The following is a 21,589-nucleotide window of genomic DNA, read 5'->3' as shown; positions in this document are numbered from 1 at the left end:
GCAAGATGATAATCTCGTAGGGCAGGAATTACGCTTACACGGGAGGGGGGGGGGGGGGCGCCCACAGTAGAGTGGAAACGGCGCTCCTAATGCCCTCTACCGAGAGCCGAAACATTGTGCGACTTGCACAATGTTATCCGGCGGCAAACCCGAAAAGTGCATTTGCAACAGATCCGTCAGGAAAGCCTGAAAAGTCACGTCACAAGTTACTGTAGCTACGTGGCACAATCAAACGGCACTTCAAAAGCAACAGAAAAGATATACTGCTGAACTATACAATGTAATGGCAGTACAAACGTTGTATGGCTGTATACATTGAACCTTTAGTAAATTATCGTAAGTGCAGAAATGAGATTTCTGAGAGCTGACACTTGCTTCAATTTACATGATAAGATGGGAAATGAAGGTAACAGAACGTAATTAAATATATTCAAGATGAATGAAGTAATCGTGAAACACAGCAACAAATGGAGGGAGCATGTGACAAGAATGCAACAAAGGATGACGCCGAAGTCACTTCTGAATGGGAAGTTAAAATGAGGAAGAATGAAGATCGGCCTGTCGAAAGATGGACAGAGCAAAATACTAGAGGCTGGAACAAACCAGAGCTGGTTTCTTCAAAATGTTCAAATGTGTGTGAAATTTTGTGGGACGTAACTGCTAAGGTCATCAGTCCCTAAGCTTACACACTACTTAACCTAAATTATCCTAAGGACAAACACACACACCCATGCCCGAGGGAGGACTCGAACCTCCGCCGGGACCAGCCGCACAGTCCATGACTGCAGCGCCATAGACCGCTCGGCTAATCCCGCACGGCTCCAGAGTTGATTTAATCCTTGATGTTGTGGATGGTGATTATTCATACAACCGAAGTTTTGAAGACTGCGTCGTAATCCTCATTATGTTCATCTTCCGATACCGGTCGGAACGCTAGTTAGTTATTTTTCACGATAGGTTTTTAGATGTGCGTTTCGAAGCGCTGATCTAATCTTCAGGTATCAACAAGGAATACAAAACACTTAATTGCTACTGATATTGAGATAAACGCTGTTGACACAGTACCTGTAATGGTGGTTTCTCAACAGTGGTTACGGAACTCTGTGCTGAAGTATGGGAGAATATTCCTCCGTATATAGCTATTTAAATCACCTTTACTTCCTTCTCTGCAATTCACTGTGTTATTCATTCAGTACAATTTCATTGAGGTAGTAGCGAAACATCGGCCTAAATCTGATTCATAGCGGAGGAATACCGCAAGGAATTCCAACCTAGTCCTTCGCAAAAGCTGTAGAAATCCATCCTTACGTTAATTTAGCTGTAGCATTTTCGTTAGTATAAATACTGATGAAAGTTTTGCTGTACTTATTGGATAACGAGATACGTTCAACAGAGCTCGAAACACATTGCTAATAAATAAACATGGAAAACAACGCACGCGAGGTGCAGCTACTTGTGAATATATTTATTCGAAAAGTTCAGCTAGCCATTCAATACACGATATAATTGTTATAAGCTCAATACAATATTTTTTCTATACAGGGCGTTTCAAAAAGAAAGAGCAGATTTCAAACATTTATTTCTCAAAAACTACAAATGATAGAAACACAATTCAAACGTTTCTTGTCAGAGAAAGGTTCAAAGTTTTTCAATGGTCCGCGCAGAAGTTCCATGCAAATCCGCAGTGGCGCTGGCGTTTGTTTGTAGGAAAATGGCGACGACACCACAGGAACGATCATTTTGTGTGCTGCAATTTGCAAAGTTAGAGTCCATTGTTGGTGTGCAACGTGCATTCCGCCGTCAATTCAACAAACAGCCGCCTCGTCATAAGCAAATTTATGAGTGGCATCACAGATTCGTAGAAGATGGTTGCATCTGCAAGCGAAAAAGCACGGGTCGTCCACGCACATCGGATGAAAATGTCGAGCGTGTCCGTGCAGCTTACGAAAGGAGCCCTAGAAAATCCACGACACGGGCAAGTCACGAACTAAACATGTCTAAAACAACGGTATGGCGCGTTCTGAGTAAGCGTCTGCACATGAAGCCGTACAAACTGCAGTTATTGCAAGCATTGCGTCCTGACGACCACAACAAAAGGTTCGAATTTTCAACTGCAATTCTACAGGACATGGAAGAGGACAATTTTGCCGAACGATTAATTTTTTCAGATGAATCAACGTTTCACATTTCTGGTAAAGTTAATCGGCATAACGTACGAATTTGGGCGAGTGAAACTCCGAGGGACGTTATTCAACATGAAAGAGACTCACCAAAGGTTAACGTCTTTTGTGCAATTTCGGTAAACAAAGTTTATGGACCTTTCTTTTTCATGGAGAAAACTATCACAGGAACCATTTACCTGGACATGTTAGAAAACTGGCTATTTCCTCAACTTCAGGAAGATTCAAATCACTTCATCTTCATGCAAGATGGCGCCCCACCACACTTCTCTGAACCTGTACGACGGTACCTAAATAACACCATTCCAGGACGGTGGATTGGAAGAGCAGGAGCACAAGATCAATGTCATCGTCTGTGGCCTCCCAGGTCACCAGACCTTACTCCCTGCGATTTTTATTTGTGGGGGTACATAAAGGACTGTGTTTATGTCCCACCTATGCCCGCTACTCTTCAAGAGGTACGACATCGAATTGTTGCGGCCGTGAATTCGGTAACTAAAGACCAGTTGCGTCGTGTGTGGCAAGAAATGAGATACCGGTTTGATATTTGTCGTGTAACAAATGGTGCTCATATTGAGGTACAGTTTTGATATTTGTTGTGTAACATTTGGTACTCATATTGAGTGAAGGACCGTTGGAATTGTGTTTCTATCATTTGTAGTTTTTGAGAAATAAATGTTTGAAATCTGCTCTTTCTTTTTTCGTTATTTTGGGAGCCAACTATGAGGGTTCAAAAATGGTTCAGATGGCTCTGAGCACTATAGGACTTAACATCTGTGGTCATCAGTCCCCTAGAACTTAGAACTACTTAAACCTAACTAACCTAAGGACATCACACACATCCATGCCCGAGGCAGGATTCGAACCTGCGACCGTAGCAGCCGCGCTGTTCCGGACTGCGCGCCTAGAACCGCTAGACCACCGCGGCCGGCAACTATGAGGGAAGAATCATCTTTTTCCTCTAATAGTTCGGCGTGTACTTTACTTCCTTCTGAATAGAAAAGCTAGCAGTTCGTTATAATCACTGTTAGGTTGTGGTGGTCACAACTCAGTGGTCTTTGTTTTAGATTTGCATCTTCTGCGTGTCGCTGGATGACGGGTTGTCCATTGCCATAAACTGGCAACAGTTAGTGACCTGGTTTTCAATTTTTTTGGTTGAGGTTTCACCTAGATATGTTTATTTCTTAATAGTTTTATTGACAAAGTAATGGTCGTAATATTTAAACGTTTAACGACAGTCCTTCGTTTCGGAGTCTGCAATTACTATCACACGTGTGCGTGGATCAAGGCCAAAAAAGCGCCTGAAATTAGAACAGCCACCAAAGGCAAAGCTTAGAGTTAGTTACAGCTATAGTCTTATTTAGCAGCTATGTAAATGACATAATCGTGTGAAATGATGTAGTGGTAATATTTAAAATTCCGAATGAGAGCAACAGTCTCAAACTCATATTTTTCCGGAACTAATTTGAAATCCCTATAACCTGTCACACTACTCAGGAATCGGTCGGACAATAAAATGACGACCTCCTGACGTAAAAGCTGAGATATACATAACTGACTTATGCCATAATGCATTTCTTTTCTAAGTAATTGTTAAAATCCTAAGGTTAAATTCTTATACGCCCTAGTGCCATCGAGGACATTAAAGACGAGGAAATCCGATAGCTGGGCAATAAATAGAGCAAGAAATCGGCCATAGCATTGTTGGTGACAGCATCGCGACATTTGCTTGAAGTGGTATAGGGAAGCCTCGAACAACCAAAATATAAATGCCTAAAGCGACCTGAACCCTTCTCCTTTCGAATATTAATTACTGAGCGAGGTAGCGCAGTAGGTAGAGAATGGAGTCGTATTTGAATGGACTGCGATTCAAATCCCTGTTTGTACATTTAGAGATAGGTTCTCCGTGATTTTCTTACATCGCTTAAGGTAAAAGCCGGGATGGTTCCCTTCCAAGAAATCAATCCGAGCATGTGCCATCGACGGGACATTGAACCCTAACCTCCGTAATCTTTCTTCCTTCCTTCCTTCGAATATGAATCCGGTATTGCGCTAACGCACTCGAATCGTGAGGTTCAGTCTGAAAATTCTAGATAGAGCATAATCATTGGAGCTAATTCACCCACTAGTTGGTACAATCTTTTTTGTAGTAATATATTTTATTGGCGCTACTAGAGGAAGACACGGACCAGACTTCTCCCTAGCTCGCGATGAACTTAGCGCCCTAGTCTTCTGACTCTGCTTAACACAGACACTCTTACGTTTGCTACTTGTCAGAGTTATATATCCAAGTTTTGTCGTGTACAGTAAGTAACAGTGTCGCTTTGTGATGTTGCAGATCCTCCCATCGTGACAGTGAAGCCGGACAACATTACCGTCAACGAGAGCTCCGATATTACACTGGAGTGTGAGTACGTCGCCAACCCAACGACGCTGCTTGCCGTGCGCTGGTAAGTACTTTTGCAGCTCCCTCTGCTGCCTGTTTCACTTATACTGCTGCATCGTAAGGCACTTGTTGCGTGCAGTTCGTTGGGATCTATTTTCCTCATGAGAGACAATGTACCACAGTCTCTACGTCTACATATCTATATTTTCTGCAAACTGAGACTCGCGTGGTAGAGGGGACTTCTGTTGTACCACTTACTAGGGCTTCTTCCCGTTTCATTCACTGAAACGCGGGAAGAAAGCTTGCTTACAAGCCTCTTGGTGCACTGTAACTCATCTTCGTGATTCATACAGGACCAATTCGTCGGAACTGGGATTGTACTACCTTCCTAGATTCCTCACTTCTCTCAACACTTTGTCAGTTGGCTTTCCGGTATAGTTTCGGCGTATCTTCAGGCGTCTGCCAGTTCAGTATCTTCAGCATCTGCGTGGGTCAAAAAAAACCTGCAACCTTTCGTGCTGCTCGTCTTCTTATACATTCGACATCCCCTGTTAGTCCTATTTAGCACTGGTCTCACAAACTTGAGCATATTCTAGGATGGGACGCATGAGTGTTTCGTAAGCAGTCTCCTCTGTGGAATGACTGCATTTCCGTAGTACGAGGGTTGAATGAAAAGTAATGCCTCCACCTTCGTTAATTGGGCTTGAATGGGAATATTTTAATAAATCAAACGCAGAAATAATCCTTAGAATGTGACCTTTAATTACCAATATTCACTTGTCACATAATCACCAGCCAACTGGATACGTTTCTGCCAACGGTGAACAGGTTTTCTGAAGCCGTCACGGAAGAAGTCGACACTCTGTTTCCGGAAGCACAGTCTCACAGTTCTCTCAACGTCTTCGTCAGAAGCATTATGATGTCCCCGCAGATCGTCTTTCATTATCGGGAACAGATGGAAGTCAGACGGTGCTAAATGTGGACTGTGTGGAGGATGCTGTACGGTTGTGAAATTCAGTCTCTTAAGTTCTGCGTTGGTGGCACGTGAAGTGTGTGGTTTGGCAAATGTCATGCCGCAGGAAAACATTTCCCTTTTCCTTTCGGACCCTTGTTACCCATCGTTTCAGAGTTCGCAGCGTTGTGGTGTAACGCTCTGAATTTATTGTTGTTCCACGATCAAGGAAATCAACATGGATAACACAATCTGCGTCCCAGAACACTGTGGTCATTATTTTTCTTACTGAGGGCTCCGTCTTGAATTTCTGGGGCGAGTCTTTGTGTCGATATTCCATAGATTGACGCTTCGTCCCCGGGTCTTAATGGTGTACTCACGTTTCGTCTCCTGTCACAGCTGAATGGAGAATGGCGTTACCTTCATTCTCGTAACGCGAGAGGAGTTCCTGACAAATTTCAAGACTGCGCGCTTTCATTTCAGACGTCAGCATCTGGGGTACTCATCATGCACGTGGCTGCTGTCACAGGATGTCCAACTCTTTCTTTGTCACACAGGTCAGATGTTCCCGCCTCAACATCTTTTAAACTTACTCGCCCAACGACGCACAGTACTCACATCGACACAATCACCATAAACTGCTTTCATTCTCTGATGAATCTCCTTTGGGGTGACACCTTCTGCTATTAAGAATTCAATGGCTGCACGTTGCTTATATCGCATTGACCGACCGTCAACTCGGGGTTCCGTACTTTACACTGTAACAACACAACACAACACAAGCTAAGGCTTCCCGCCTATTGGAATGTAGAGAATAGGCTACGGAACAAGCCAGTACCTGCTGCATACCAATGCTGCCAACTGTTGAAGAGTTACGAAGGTGGAGGCATTACTTTTCAGTCAACCCTCGTATTCTACCATTAAACCGCAGTCTGTCACCCTATTTAGATACAACTGAGCATACGTCAACGTTCCACTTCGTATTACTAAGAATCGTTAAACCCAGGTTATTTGTATGAATTGATCTTTTCTAACTTTGTTTCATTGATATTGTACTCATAGGGTATTACGTTTTTTCGTTTTGTGAAGAGCCCAGGGCAGCGTTTATGAATAAAGGAGGGAACTACCAAATTTGAAATCTTATTAACATCTGAATTTTTTCAGACAGTACTTAACTATAGATAACTGTATCACCTGCCAGAAGTCTGACGTTACTATTTATATTGCCTGTCAGGTCATTACGATACATGAGCAGCAATCATCCAAAAACACTTCCCTGGGCACACTTGAAGTTACTGTTACATCCAGAAGGCATTTTTCTAAACTATAGTAAACGGGAATGTCACTGCTACTCTGGCACAGGAGAAGTAATTATGAGCCACATCAGAGCGGTTAAAATACTGAAGACACCTACCCCAACCCCCCCCCCCCCCCCCTCGTATCAAACGGGAAGAGAACAAAGTTGCGTGGACACTTGTGCGCGCACTGCGGCAGTCGTTGTGGCATTCACACGTTTCCGAGATTTTACCGTCACAACGAAGCGCCTGGATAGATAGCACGGTGTTCACTCCAAAAGTTGCCTGTACACTACTCAGGCACTTCCATGTGGTGATATCTACCTATGTTCACTTTCGGCAAGTAATATAGCCGCCTTGAATCCACCTTTACACTTACCCAAATCTACAACTTCCGTCGATATAACCGCTTATCTTTGTTTATATCTTTTTGTGGAGAGGTGCTGGTCCACTGTTACATTTGAACGCTAACGAGATGTTTTCGTTTGAATAATAAACAAAAATTGTATGAAATGTTTGTTTATTCTGTTCACTTCCAGCACAAATAAAAACATACGCTTGAATCACATATTGGTTCCAATACAAATATGGTTGCCGTAGCTGTTCCCAACATACAAGTATTTAAAATGAAAATACAGTTCCGTATTTCGTGGCACTCATCATGTGTCGACCTTCCGGCCTCCCCTGTTGTTTACGGACTAACCACTGCCTGCAGTCAGATGAGTCAGCTTGTTTTGAAATCGTGATCTGTGCCGTTATTTTAACACTGTCAAATAAGGCATTATATAATAAGTAAGAGGTTTGTTTGTGTCCTCAATTTTTTATGTACTTTTAAATAGAGATGAAGGCCAGTTTTGTGCAAGAGACAGTGCATCGTAATAAAAAGTAGGAGTCCTTTACAGATTGTTGATTCTGTATGAATCTTACGTCAGTAAGATGTCTGAACGCGGCTGACTTGACGATGGAAGTTTTAAAACATTCTAAAAATTACAATAGGAAAAATTGAATTCAATGATGTTATGAAGATGAAATGGGTTTGATTAAGGGAGTACTATTGTGGGACCGGTTTTTATCAAAGTATAAAATATTTTGAAAGTTATCAATGTATTTTTACTGATTTTTGAATTAACTAGTGTTTATTAATCCTAGAACACTAAAGAGGGGAAAATGCAACATTGTTCCTAAACCATCGTAAATTTCACTACGCCATATGTTATTCAAAGGAAGTCGTAAGTTAGAGTTCATGCACTAGTTAATTACAAGCTGAGTACAAAATACCCTGTTTTTCACCCACACTGACAATACCAGATTGGCAGGGATCGTGAAATGGTACCAACTGCAATTGTAAATTTAACGAGGGTTTAGTAATCTAGAGTTAAAGTCAATTAAAATGATGTATTTCAGGTGAAACTAGTTATTCGAATCGAGATATTTTGACCTCGAGCTTCAACTGAGAGAATTCAGTTTCATTAGAAGGTCTTTGAAAAGATTAATTCATGCCTCGCTATGACGATTAACAGATTTGTTTCATGGAGGGCGCTAACAACCTCGCCATTGAGCGCCCGTCAGTTCCAAGAGCACGCGCGCGCGCGCGCGCGCGCGCGCGCACACACACACACACACACACACACACACACACACACACTGTATCATGGAAGGCAGTCCTATCAAACAGATTGCGTCACTGGGAATAAGAGATGGTTAAGTCTTTCAATAAATGTTAATTTCTAAAAAGGAAACTTAACGCGAAAACTTGATTACACAATGTGAGCTGATGCAGGAAACATAACAAAATTGACTGGTGATTTCAAGCAGTTGTATGTTTGGGGTAAAATCAAAACTAGCTTATATTACTTGTAGGTTTAGGTTGCGGTCAACAAAGAGCTTTCCATCTGAAGCAGTCGATTAAAGTAGAGTGAATGCTTGCAATCGATTTTTTATTAATAAAAACAGCGTAGAACTCAACATAATTACAACACTTCCGGGTAACGGTCGTACTCAGATGGGATAGAGAAGTATTATGTAAGGAGAAACAAATTTCGAAGGTTATTCAGGTGTATTTTCCGAATGTTTTGATGTAAGCGAACCGTGCAATCGCCACCTAGATTAAGAAAGCCGATGCGCTGAGCAACCCACCTACCAAGAGTGTCATACAAGTCTTGCCTGACGAAGAGGAAAAATAGTTCAAATGGCTCTGAGTACTGTGGGACTCAACTGCTGTGGTCATAAGTCCCCTAGAAGTTAGAACTACTTAAACCTAACTAACCTAAGGACATCACACACATCCATGCCCGAGGCAGGATTCGAACCTGCGACCGTAGCGGTCGTGCGGCTCCATACTGTAGCGCCTTTAACCGCTCGGCCACTCCGGCCGGCGCCGAAGAGGAGTTTATAGTGGTAGCCACTTTTAGAAACGCTTTTCTCTCTCGAAATATTATATTTATACTGATATTCATCACTATTTTAATACACTAAAACTTATATATTTTGATACTGAAAGACCACTTCGTAAAAATGACATACTAATATTAGTGAGGGACTAGTCTAAAATATTACCTTTTTTTAGAAAATTTCATATTTGTAAATGCTGAATATTATATTTTATAACTGTTTCTGGTAGATATTTACGACTATTACTTAAGTTATCTTAACTACCTAGGTGTCCGGCCTTTCATGTTAAGTAACCTGTTCTTTCCCAAATCACATTATTCAAAAAGCAGGTAACCAGAATAAAACATCAGAACAGAGCCCCTTCCCTAATCACTTGGTAACAAGACGAAAACCTGTACACTTTCTGCATTCCTTTCAACTGAGATTCGTGAACCTTGCCGTTAGTCTGCTGAACTACTAATCCAGCAGCTACTAAACACAACGCCTCCTTAGATTTGTACGAGCAGCTCGGTTGACATAGTCATAACACCCACATATGCAGTGCTCTAAATTAATGAAAAAACGATTTGTCTACACACGTTACGTGGAGCGGGCCAAAGCACACGGTGATGCCCTCTGCCAGGCACTTTAGTGTGTTTTGCAGAGTATCCACGTAGTTGTAGATATTTCGAATCAGGCTTCACCTTCGCGCAAGCAAACAACTAAAATAACACTTTGTACGTTAAAATTCGCAGGCATAACGTTATGTACGTAACCAAACAAGAAATTGGGGTTTACTGTTCTGTAACTTCTGTGAATTTAACAACGTATTAAAACATTCGTGGAAAATCAGAACTGAGGATCCACAGGGATTAAATCCCTATATACAATTTATCTAGTGTAGTGGGCAACCTTCACGTATGATGTTCAGTTTTAATCTCCCACCACAAAATTTAAGATTTTTTTATGACGTTAATAATAATATAATACTGCCAACAGTAAAATAGTAAGTACTAAGTATGTGTGAATTTAAGGTTATGCTTCACATTATTAACTTCACACTGTAGTTTAATCGTAAAGGAACTTAAATCACTTTCATTTCTTGTTTTCCTGATAAAATTTTCCCTTTGCGTAGCCCGTTTCCATTTTCTTTTCACAAGTGTTCTTCATTCGGATATACAAACGCGCCCATTTTCGGCCCTGTCGGATAATTTACCTTACACCCAGTCACACAATATTTGTGGCGCATTTTTTCTGTTACACAAATTTGGGTTGTGCATCACATAAATAACATTAAAAACATTCTAAAAGAGCAGCATTCACGGATACAGAGGCTCAGAACGATGCTACATTATACTAGTGGTCTGCTGCTGTGACTACTCTTGATATTCCCACCAGGCTGTTCGCAGGCACCGCACAGGCCTTCCTAACGTAGATGGCGCTGCCCGTGGCCTCCGGTAGCTCGCTACAGATTAATTGCGTTTCGTTAGATTTCTAACCCCCATTTGTCCTCATCTCTGTACTGCACTGAAAACCTCTGCATGACATTGCAGGTATCGACGTTATGAACTGTGTGTCACGTTTGGATTCAGACTTGCTCCATTCACTCACAGTACTTGCAGTCGACAACAATAATGTGCATTAGACTCTCCACCGTCAATATTGCATTCAGCACTGCCTGGGGTTTGTGGTTCCGGTGGTGTTAGGTGTACGATGGCAGTGATACACAGCAGTATAGAGAGGTGCAATGATGCAGAGTTGGCCGGTGTGCACAACGTAAATGGGTTCCCTGAATGCAATGGAAAAGCGGCGTAGTGATGCTGTGGTGAGCTGTTCCCCTCAGCAACGGCAATCGCATCACTGTACTTCTGCATCTGAGGGTTGTTGTATTACTCTGCGTTTAGTGTTTTACGTTTTGGTGGTTGCGTATTACAGTTTTTTCACTTCGTTCTGCATCTGTATCAACATACATAGTCCGCAAGCCACCGTATGGTGCGTGGTGGAGGGTACATTGTGCCACTGCTAGTCATATCTTTTCCCGACCCACTCGGAAACAGAGCTGGGGCAAAACGACTGTCTCTGTGCCTCCTTACATCTCTTCTCTACGTGAACCTTATGCTAAATGTGCTTTGTAGGATATACAATCATTCTGCAGTCAGCTTCAGATGACCATTTTCTAAACTTCTACATCTACATCCACATCCATACTCAGCAAGCCACCTGATGGTGTGTGGCGCAGGGTACTTCGAGTACTTCTATCGGTTCTCCCTTCTATTCCAGTCTCGTATTGTTCGTGGAAAGAAAGACTGTCGGTATGCCTCTGTGTGGGCTCTAATCTCTCTGATTTTATCCTCATGGACTCTTCATGAGATATACGTAGGAGGGAGCAATATACTGCATGACTCCTCAGTGAAGGTATGTTCTCGAAACTTCAACAAAAGCCCGTACCGAGCTACTGAGCGTCTCTCTTGCAGAGTCTTCCACTGGAGTTTATCTATCATCTCTGTAACACTTTCGCGTTTACTAAATGATCCTGTAACGAAGCGCGCTGCTCTCCGTTGGATCTTCTCTCTCTCTTCTATCAACCCTATCTAGTACGGATCCCACACCGGTGAGCAGTCTTCAAGCAGTGGGCGGACAAGTGTACTGTAACCTACTTCCTTTGTTTTCGGATTGCATTTTCTTAGGATTCTTCCAGTGAATCTCAGTCCGGCATCGGCTTTACCGACGATCTACTTTATATGGTCATTCCATTTTAAAGCTCTCCTAATGCCTACTCCCAGGTAATTTATGGAATTAACTGCTTCCAGTTGCTGACCTGCTATATTGTAGCTAAATGATAAAGGATCTTTCTTTCTGTGTATCGCAGCGCATTACTCTTGCCTACATTGAGATTCAATTGCCATTCCCTGCACCATGCGTCAATTCGTTGCAAATCCTCCTGCTTTTCAGTACAATTTTCCATTGTTACAACCTCTCGATATACTACAGCATCATCCGCAAAAAGCCTCAGTGAACTTCCGATGTTATCCACGAGGTCATATATATATATATATATATATATATATATATATATATATATATATATATAGTGAATAACAACGGTCCTACAACACTCCCCTGCGGCACACTTGAAATCACTCTTACTTCGGAAGACTTCTCTCCATTGAGAATGACATGCTGCGTTCTGTTATCTAGGAACTCTTCAATCCAATCACACAGTTGGTCTGATAGTCCATATGCTCTTACTTTGTTCATTAAACGACTATGGGGAACTGTATCGAACGCCTTGCGGAAGTCAAGAAACACGGCATCTACCTGGGAACCCATGGCCCTCTGAGTCTCGTGGACGAATAGCGCGATCTGGGTTTCACGCGATCGCCTTTTTCGAAACCTATGCTGATTCCTACAGAGTAGATTTATAGTCTCCAGAAAAGTCATTATACTCGAACATAATACGTGTTCCAAAATTCTACAACTGATCGACGTAAGAGATATAAGTCTATAGTTCTGCACATCTGTTCGAGGTCGCTTCTTGAAATCGGGGGTGACCTGTGCCCTTTTCCAATCTTTTGGGACGCCACGCTCTTCTAGAGACCTACGGTACACCCTTGCAAGAAGGGGGGCAAGTTCCTTCGCGTACTCTGTGTAAAATCGAACTGGCATCCCATCAGGTTCAGCGGCCTTTCCTCTTTTGAGCAATTTTAATTGTTTTCTATATTTATCAACAGTGCTCGATAAAAAAAACGTCTTCCCTCCAGCGCTTTCCATTTGAGTTCACGAAACGTCACCGTAATACTGGCGTATTGATCGAACCTGCTGAAGTGGACTATTCACCCTTCCTTGTACCATTCTTACGTGATCGTACCATTTCATGTCGCTTTGTAACATTACCCCTAGATATGGTCCGACTGTGTCAAGTAGTGCACTGCGTATGCTGTATTCGAACAGTACAGGATTTATTTCCTACTCATCTGATTTAACTTACATTTTTCTACATTTACAGCAAGCTACCATTCAACACACCAAGTAGACATTTTTTCTAAGGCATCTTGTATCCTCCTACAGTCACTCAATGATGATACCTTCCAGTGCAGCACAGCATCATCAGCAAACAGCCATAGATTGCTGCCCACTATGTCTGTCAGATCGTGAATGTACACTCCTGGAAATTGAAATAAGAACACCGTGAATTCATTGTCCCAGGAAGGGGAAACTTTATTGACACATTCCTGGGGTCAGATACATCACATGATCACACTGACAGAACCACAGGCACATAGACACAGGCAACAGAGCATGCACAATGTCGGCACTAGTACAGTGTATATCCACCTTTCGCAGCAATGCAGGCTGCCATTCTCCCATGGAGACGATCGTAGAGATGCTGGATGTAGTCCTGTGGAACGGCTTGCCATGCCATTTCCACCTGGCGCCTCAGTTGGACCAGCGTTCGTGCTGGACGTGCAGACCGCGTGAGACGACGCTTCATCCAGTCCCAAACATGCTCAATGGGGGACAGATCCGGAGATCTTGCTGGCCAGGGTAGTTGACTTACACCTTCTAGAGCACGTTGGGTGGCACGGGATACATGCGGACGTGCATTGTCCTGTTGGAACAGCAAGTTCCCTTGCCGGTCTAGGAATGGTAGAACGATGGGTTCGATGACGGTTTGGATGTACCGTGCACTATTCAGTGTCCCCTCGACGATCACCAGTGGTGTACGGCCAGTGTAGGAGATCGCTCCCCACACCATGATGCCGGGTGTTGGCCCTGTGTGCCTCGGTCGTATGCAGTCCTGATTGTGGCGCTCACCTGCACGGCGCCAAACACGCATACGACCATCATTGGCACCAAGGCAGAAGCGACTCTCATCGCTGAAGACGACACGTCTCCATTCGTCCCTCCATTCACGCCTGTCGCGACACCACTGGAGGCGGGCTGCACGATGTTGGGGCGTGAGCGGAAGACGGCCTAACGGTGTGCGGGACCGTAGCCCAGCTTCATGGAGACGGTTGCGAATGGTCCTCGCCGATACCCCAGGAGCAACAGTGTCCCTAATTTGCTGGGAAGTGGCGGTGCGGTCCCCTACGGCACTGCGTAGGATCCTACGGTCTTGGCGTGCACCCGTGCGTCGCTGCGGTCCGGTCCCAGGTCGACGGGCACGTGCACCTTCCGCCGACCACTGGCGACAACATCGATGTACTGTGGAGACCTCACGCCCCACGTGTTGAGCAATTCGGCGGTACGTCCACCAGGCCTCCCGCATGCCCACTATACGCCCTCGCTCAAAGTCCGTCAACGGTTCACGTCCACGCTGTCGCGGCATGCTACCGGTGTTAAAGACTGCGATGGAGCTCCGTATGCCACGGCAAACTGGCTGACACTGACGGCGGCGGTGCACAAATGCTACGCAGCTAGCGCCATTCGACGGCCAACACCGCGGTTCCTGGTGTGTCCGCTGTGCCGTGCGTGTGATCATTGCTTGTACAGCCCTCTCGCAGTGTCCGGAGCAAGTATGGTGGGTCTGACACACCGGTGTCAATGTGTTCTTTTTTCCATTTCCAGGAGTGTATATAGAGAATTGGCACTCCTGACGACACAGTTGTCTCTGATGAACACTCGCCATTGAGGACAACGTACTGGGTTCTATTACTTAAGAAGTTGTCGAGCAACTCACGTATCTGGTATCCTAATCCTCATGCCTTCTTTAACACTCTGCAGTAGAGTACCGTGTCAAACGCTTTCCGGAAATCTAGAAATATGCAGTCTGCCTCTTGCCCTTCTTCCATGGTTCTCAGGATATCATGTGACAAATGGCAATTTCACACTAGCGACGCTTTCAAAATCCGTACTGATTTATGGACAGAAGCATTTCCGTCGCAAGGAAATTAATTAAATTCGAACGAAGAATATGTTCAACAATTTTGCAGCAAACCAATGGTAAGGATATTGGTCTGTAATTTTGTGGGTCCGTTCTTTTACACTTCTTATGTACAGGAGTTATCTGCGCTTTTTTCCAGTCGCTTGCGACCTTGCCCTGGGCGAGAGAGTCTCGATAAATGCAAGCTAAGTAAGGAGCCGATGGAGTTGCGTATTCTCTGTAAAAATGAATTGGGATCCCATTCGGATGATGGTGTTTTCTCGAAAACGAAGAGCTAAGAAACTAAATAAATAATTTTTTTTATTATTGTGTTCTTCCCCATTAAAATTTTGTCAATGGCGTTTGGATCCACCCTGTAGAGGCATCACGTAAGGCAACTTGTCAACCGCGGTACGAGATGTTTCGTGCCAGCAGTGAGGCTGTAGATAAATACAGAGTCGTCACTTCAAATGTCGGCGCTTTCTAGGGTACGCAGTCGCCTCTTAGCTGCGGCAAAGCTTCTGGACGGAACGCATTACGTTACCCCTAAATTTGTCTGTCGACCGTCAGATCTTTCGTATGAGGCGTAACTAATTCAAATGGCTCTGAGCAGTATGGGACTTAACATCTCAGGTCATCAGTACCCTAGAACTTAGAACTACTTAAACATAACTAACCTAAGGTCATCAGACACATCCATGCCCGAGGCAGGATTCGAACCTGCGATCGTAGCGGTCGCGCGGTTCCTGACTGAACCGCCTAGAAGCGCTCGGCCACACCGGCCGGCGGGCGTAACTAGTATTAGAAATGTGATTCTTCAGTTTCTCCCGGCGTATTTCTTGCTCGAACAGTCCACGGGTGTGCTGCCGGTCCATAGTGTCCAACGGGCATAATATCTGGGCGATCAGACATGTCGCCATCGTCAGGTGCGCTGACAAACTGAGCTCGTGAGGGCAGGCGGCCGTCTTAAATCCTCTTCCCCTGCGAGGCGTTCTCTCCGTGGTCCGCGCCCTCGGCCGTGCGTCGGCGGTCGCTGAGACGCTGGCGTCGACGTCTGTGGTGGCGTCGGTGTAATTGCCTCGTCCGCCCTGGTTGCCCGTTCGTTTTCTTTGATGAGCGTCTTTTTAATTAGACCCAATGCTGGTTCCCATGCCTTGCTGAGGTTATAGCCGCAATCTCGGTTGATGAGTCCGTCCCTGGTACGAATTTCGATAGCCTCTCTAACGACGCTGTCCCAGTATTTAGATGTCTGTACCAAGAGCCTGGTATGTTGGTAGTCCATTTCGTAATTTTCGGACAAACAGTGCTCTGTGACTGCCGACTTGTTGGGGTACCTAAGTCGAGTGTGCCTCTGATGTTCTCGGCAACGATCTTCGATGGTGCGCACCGTGTGTCCAATATAAGTCTTACCACACTGACACGGAATCTGGTATATGTTGGCCTTCCGCAAACCGAGATCGTCTTTGACACTTTCCTGTAATGCTCGTGTTTTATTGGGTGGGCAAAAGACAGTTCCTACTCGGTGTTTCCTGAATATTCGTTCTATTTTCCCCGATAGTGCGCCAGTCTACGGTATATAGGCAGTGGCTGTCTCTTCCTCCGTAACTTCTTCCGTCTCCAGACACTGTACTGTAGAGGTGGGGAGGAGAGCACATCCGATCTGCCATTCCGAGTACACGTTTTTCTGGAATACAGTTTCGAGGTGTTCCAGCTCATGGGGCAGACTCTCTGCGTCAGAGATGGTGCGCGCCCTGTGGACCAGTGTTTTTAGCACCCCGTTTGTCTGCGAACGGTGGCGACAGCTATCCGCACGCAAATACAGGTCGATGTGCACTTTATGAGCGCCATTTTCATTAGTGTAGGGAACTGGATAACTTGCGTGTACAGGGTGGCCACAAACATTCTAACAGCTTGTAAGGATGTTGCAGAGGAGGACCACGGTGCTCCTGAGTTCACACTCTTCTTGATGTTGCCTATCTTGCGCATAGACTACTCAGTTTGCATATTTTCCTTGTTTTTTTCATAGTTCCACACAACTTCTTCCTGTTTTCTCGATTGATCTGTGTTCAGTTTTTCAAGGCCTATCCACTGTGCCAACTTATAACTAAATCTGAGGAGGGTGCGATGTGGAGGTTCCCTTGTGAGAAATAATAGTTAAGAAAAACAATTCGATACATTGTACAGTTTCCGAATTATATAGCATTGAAGTCAGCCTGTCGGGTCGTCACGCTCGCAAATTGAAGCAGCCTGCCTCAGACAATGTCGTCAAACTTATTCTTCGTTAGAGACAATGTCACCAAACTTGTTCCCCGTTTGGTTTCCTTAAACCGAAGAGACGTAGTTTTGCTCACTTAGTTTCAATTCATCACTTCCGAAAAAGGCACATTTTAATTGTTAATATGCAGTTGAGCAAGTGGTAAGTTGCGGACTCACAGATGTCTGTGCATTACTGCCTTGTAGCGCGTAGAAATGTTTGAATTCAAGCACGGAACGATGTGACTGGCTAAGTTCAGTGCTAAATAACTCGGAAACGGCGCAACGTGTCGAATTTTTCTTAACAATTATTTGTTAGCACAACTTCCCTTGCAACATCCTCACAAGCATTTCAGACAGTTTCTGACCACCCTGTATAACAAGGCTTTCTCGTGATTTAGCGTGATCGTTTACGACGGAATATAGTGTAAAGCATTTACAAGACGACCACGATTGCCAGTGAGGATCTGAGCTCGATTAACGGGAAACTTGAAGCATTTCTAAAACACGGGGGGTGAGATTTAGTTTGCATATGCTGGTAAACGGAGCTGTGTTAAGTGTAAACAAGAGAGGAGTTTTGCGCGGGTAAATACGCGCGGGAAGGAGCCGATCACGCAGGTCGGATAAACACTGGCGTGTGTTTTCTGCGGTGGCTGGCCTCCACGCTCCAAGAGACTTCTGCATTAACAATCGGTGTAATCGTATGCTGTAGTGAGAAAAAGCAAATATAAGCAACGTTATGAATTTACTGTTAGTGGAAAGCTTCGTCCAGATAGCTATCCAGGTATCATAGGCTGACAAGCATCATCGTGTGTGGGTACGTTCAAGAACACTCCATTTTGATACATATAATGACGGTATAAGCCTCTAAACTATGTGATGTTCCATTTTTTTTTTTTTTACCATCGATACGTCGGCACAATTTGTACGTGGAAATAAATGGAACGAAGCTTAAAGATAGTTTTTGAATAAATTAAGGCAACTCTATTGGTTAATAAGCGAAATTAAAATTCTCTTTCCTTGAGACACAATGTTTGTAAATTTTCTGCCATGACATAATTTTCAACTTATGTATCTTTTTCTGTAATAGCAAAAGCGCTGCTAGGAATGTGATGCAAAGTGGGTATTGTTGTACTATTTTCGTACTAACAGACATGTCGTCATCACATCATCATCATCATTATCGTCGTCATCATCATCAACATCCTCCATTTGAGACTGACTACTCCTACAATTTTCCATGTCATCTGGCCAGGTTCCAATAGGTTGCCGTATCTATCTTGTCTCATTTCTTGGTATTCAAAGAACAGCTTCGTTCGTCCTAAACTTTTTGTCAGACTGAAACAGTACGCCACACTGGGACTCGAACTCAGGACGCTGCCTTTCGTTGCAGTGCTCTTATCGTCTGAGCTATCCAAGTGCGACACAACATGATTGGTCCATGTACCGCGTGTGCACCAATCACTATTTAATTGTCATTGAAATCGAAGGTACAGCTTTCCTTACAGTCTGTGTCCTTGGTCCATTACTTTGTTTTTATATCTCCTAGTAGTTCGTGGATGAATATCTCCACTGCTCGCTGAGGAGCACTCAGTTTTTAAATGTTTTTCGTGTATCTCTTTGCCACGTGTCGTCTTCGCGTTTGAATGCAGTACTGCAGCCACCTCTACAGTGAATTAAGAATTCCTTCAGACAGCCGCGGATGACCTTGTAAATCTTGCCCATACTGTGCAGTTCGCTGCTCCTGTTCTTCTACCATATTAACTGGAGTGCTGTACACTTCTCTTTTCATATGATCCATAACGGAAAAATATTCAGGTTTCGAGTAAAAGGATCTACTCATCTTAGACCACATTGTGTTATTAGATGTCATACATCAGGAGCAAAATGTGCCGGTGCCCCATAGTTCATGTACCACATTCACCAATTAAGGGTGAAATTTCATATCAATTAGTTTTGAATGTGATCGGAAAGTTTATATGTCAAATACATTTTATGCTAACTGGGCTCGTAACTAAACATTCGCAAGTAATTTGCAAATGGCTCTTTTGCGATTCCATGTTTGCAGGTACGTCTTTGCTTCTACTATCGTATACTTTCACCCGTGCCGGGTTCGCTGTTAATTATGGTACACCTATTTGTGATGATGTGGATGCGCAACGACACGCAACAATCTGAGGTGGAAGGCTGTAGTGTGTGGTGTATAGCGTTTGTGTTGCGCTATATTAATATGTAGATGAGAGGAAGGGACCGTGTAACGCGATGCAAGCGCATAACATGGAAGAGCATTGAAGGCGCCACCCAGCTTAACGCCGTCATCCCCCGGAGGCGTATCCCACAATGCGCCCTCTGGCCTGAATGGACGGGTCGCTGGGTGAGGCTTGCGTTTAATCCAGAACATCGGCACCCAATCTAGTGCTTACCAACAGCACGCCACCGTTCCTCCTCCACTTGTTGTAGAAATTCCTACGATCGAATTGTTGTGCCAGCACGATACGAATAAGTAACTCTGGATCGATCGCCAAGCGTATTTAGACTTTGGACATCGACGCGAATGCGTAAACTTTCTGTAAAAGATACTCATATCCAGTGGCGAAGGGTCCATTAAGGCTCTAAAGCAGATCCTATCCAAAATATTACAAAATAATTCGTACAAACTGGTTTTAACCGATCTGATCACGTACCCCCGTAAACGTTTTCACATAGTTTGCGTTTGAACTTCGTATATGCACCTGTCAGTATATTGCATCACTCCTCTAGCTTTGCAGCCGCGCGGGATTAGCCGAGCGGTCCTAGGCGCTGCAGTCATGAACTATACGGCTGGTCCCGGCGGAGGTTCGAGTCCTCCCTCGGGCATGGGTGTGTTTGTTTGTCCTTAGGATAATTTAGGTTAAGTAGTGTGTAAGCTTAGGAACTGATGACCGTTAAGTCCCATAAGATTTCACACACATTTGAACATTTGTAATGACGGTTTTGAATGGCGCAAGTGAGGAGTAGGTGAAGAGAATCTTCAAAATTTCCTTTCGAAAGCTAAAAAGGATGAATGATCTATGTCACATAACACAGCAGCTGTAAAATACAATCAAAAGTACAGTAAGAATTGACCAAGCTCTTTCACAAGCCTTACGCCTGGAAGTTTTGAAAAATAACGAGAAGCTTGATCGAAACAGAAGTATAATAAAGAGACTTATTTAGACTATCTGCTTCTTAGTACTGGAAGAGTTAGCTCTTCGAGATCATAATGAACCTTAAGTGTCAGTAAGTAAAGGAATTTAATTAGAACATTTGGATTTCTTAGCAGAAGAAGAACCAAAATGAAGTGTCATTTAGCGTCCAATGGAGTATTTAAATGCTCTTCCTCTGCTACGCAGAATGAATTAGTAGCTTGTATTACGGATGTTGTTAAAAAGCAAATTTCAAGTGATATTAAAAATAGTCGTTTTATATCAGCACAAGCCGACGAAACAATTGATGTCTCAACTAGAAGTCAAATGAGTGTAATTTTTCGTTTCGCAAATAATGAATCAGGAGAAGTACAAGAGGGATTCGCAGGGTTTTATGACATATCCAAAGATCGGAGTGTACAAGGCATCGGAGTATACAAGGCATATCCACTGTTTTGTTGCAAGTGCTAAGCAGTTGAAAGGTCGATCAAAACAAATTGTTATCGCAAACATACGACGGATGCAGTGCAATGGCAGGGAAAAGTTATGGTATCCGTTCTGTAGTGAAAAAGCATAGCCTCATGCTCTTTTTATCCGTTGCTACACACATCATTTTAACCTAGTCCTCCCCCATGTTTGTAAGAAAATATTACAATTAAAAATTTTTGTGGCGAGTCTGTCAGGATTTCAAGCGTTTTATAGCCGTACCATTAAAATAAATGAGCTTCTGAGGGGAACGGGAAGCAAACTACTAAGTCCTTGTAAAACACACACTGTACAAACCATCATTCTTCACTATCCAGACTTGAGAACGGCATTTAATTATTTGATAAACAATGAAGGGGAGGATGATAATTGCTTACATCAAGCAATAGTATACTGGATGATCAAACTTTTCTTTTTCTTCTGCAACTATTGAAAGGTCTCTGTTGGATTCCTTTCATGTTAATTTCTTAAATCTGTTGTCATTTACGGCATAAATTCCTCTTCTAAATTTACTGTGGCGTTTCTGACTATCTGGGAGGAGACTGAGTAGTGGAACGTGTTACTTTTACACATAAACAAGAACGATCTGTCACACTACTACACTTTAAAGCACAGTTTATATGTAATTCATATATGTAAT

The 21,589-nt window shown here is 43.6% G+C and overlaps 1 protein-coding gene across 1 annotated transcript in view; it reads left to right on the top strand.

The window, feature by feature from the left end:
- The window catches only part of LOC124616598 (hemicentin-1), a 1,150,083-nt gene that overhangs the window by 831,047 nt on the left and 297,447 nt on the right, over positions 1 to 21,589 (top strand). The window contains exon 7 of the mRNA XM_047144918.1: positions 4,519 to 4,630. Within this exon, the coding sequence (XP_047000874.1) occupies positions 4,519 to 4,630 (112 nt within the window). The remainder of the gene's footprint in view (positions 1 to 4,518; positions 4,631 to 21,589) is intronic.

This window comes from Schistocerca americana, chromosome 5 (genome assembly GCF_021461395.2).
Source record: "Schistocerca americana isolate TAMUIC-IGC-003095 chromosome 5, iqSchAmer2.1, whole genome shotgun sequence".
In the NCBI taxonomy this organism is placed as follows: Eukaryota; Metazoa; Arthropoda; class Insecta; order Orthoptera; family Acrididae; genus Schistocerca; species Schistocerca americana.
Note: the sequence above shows the minus strand (reverse complement) of the source record. Positions and strands in the feature narration are given on the sequence as shown.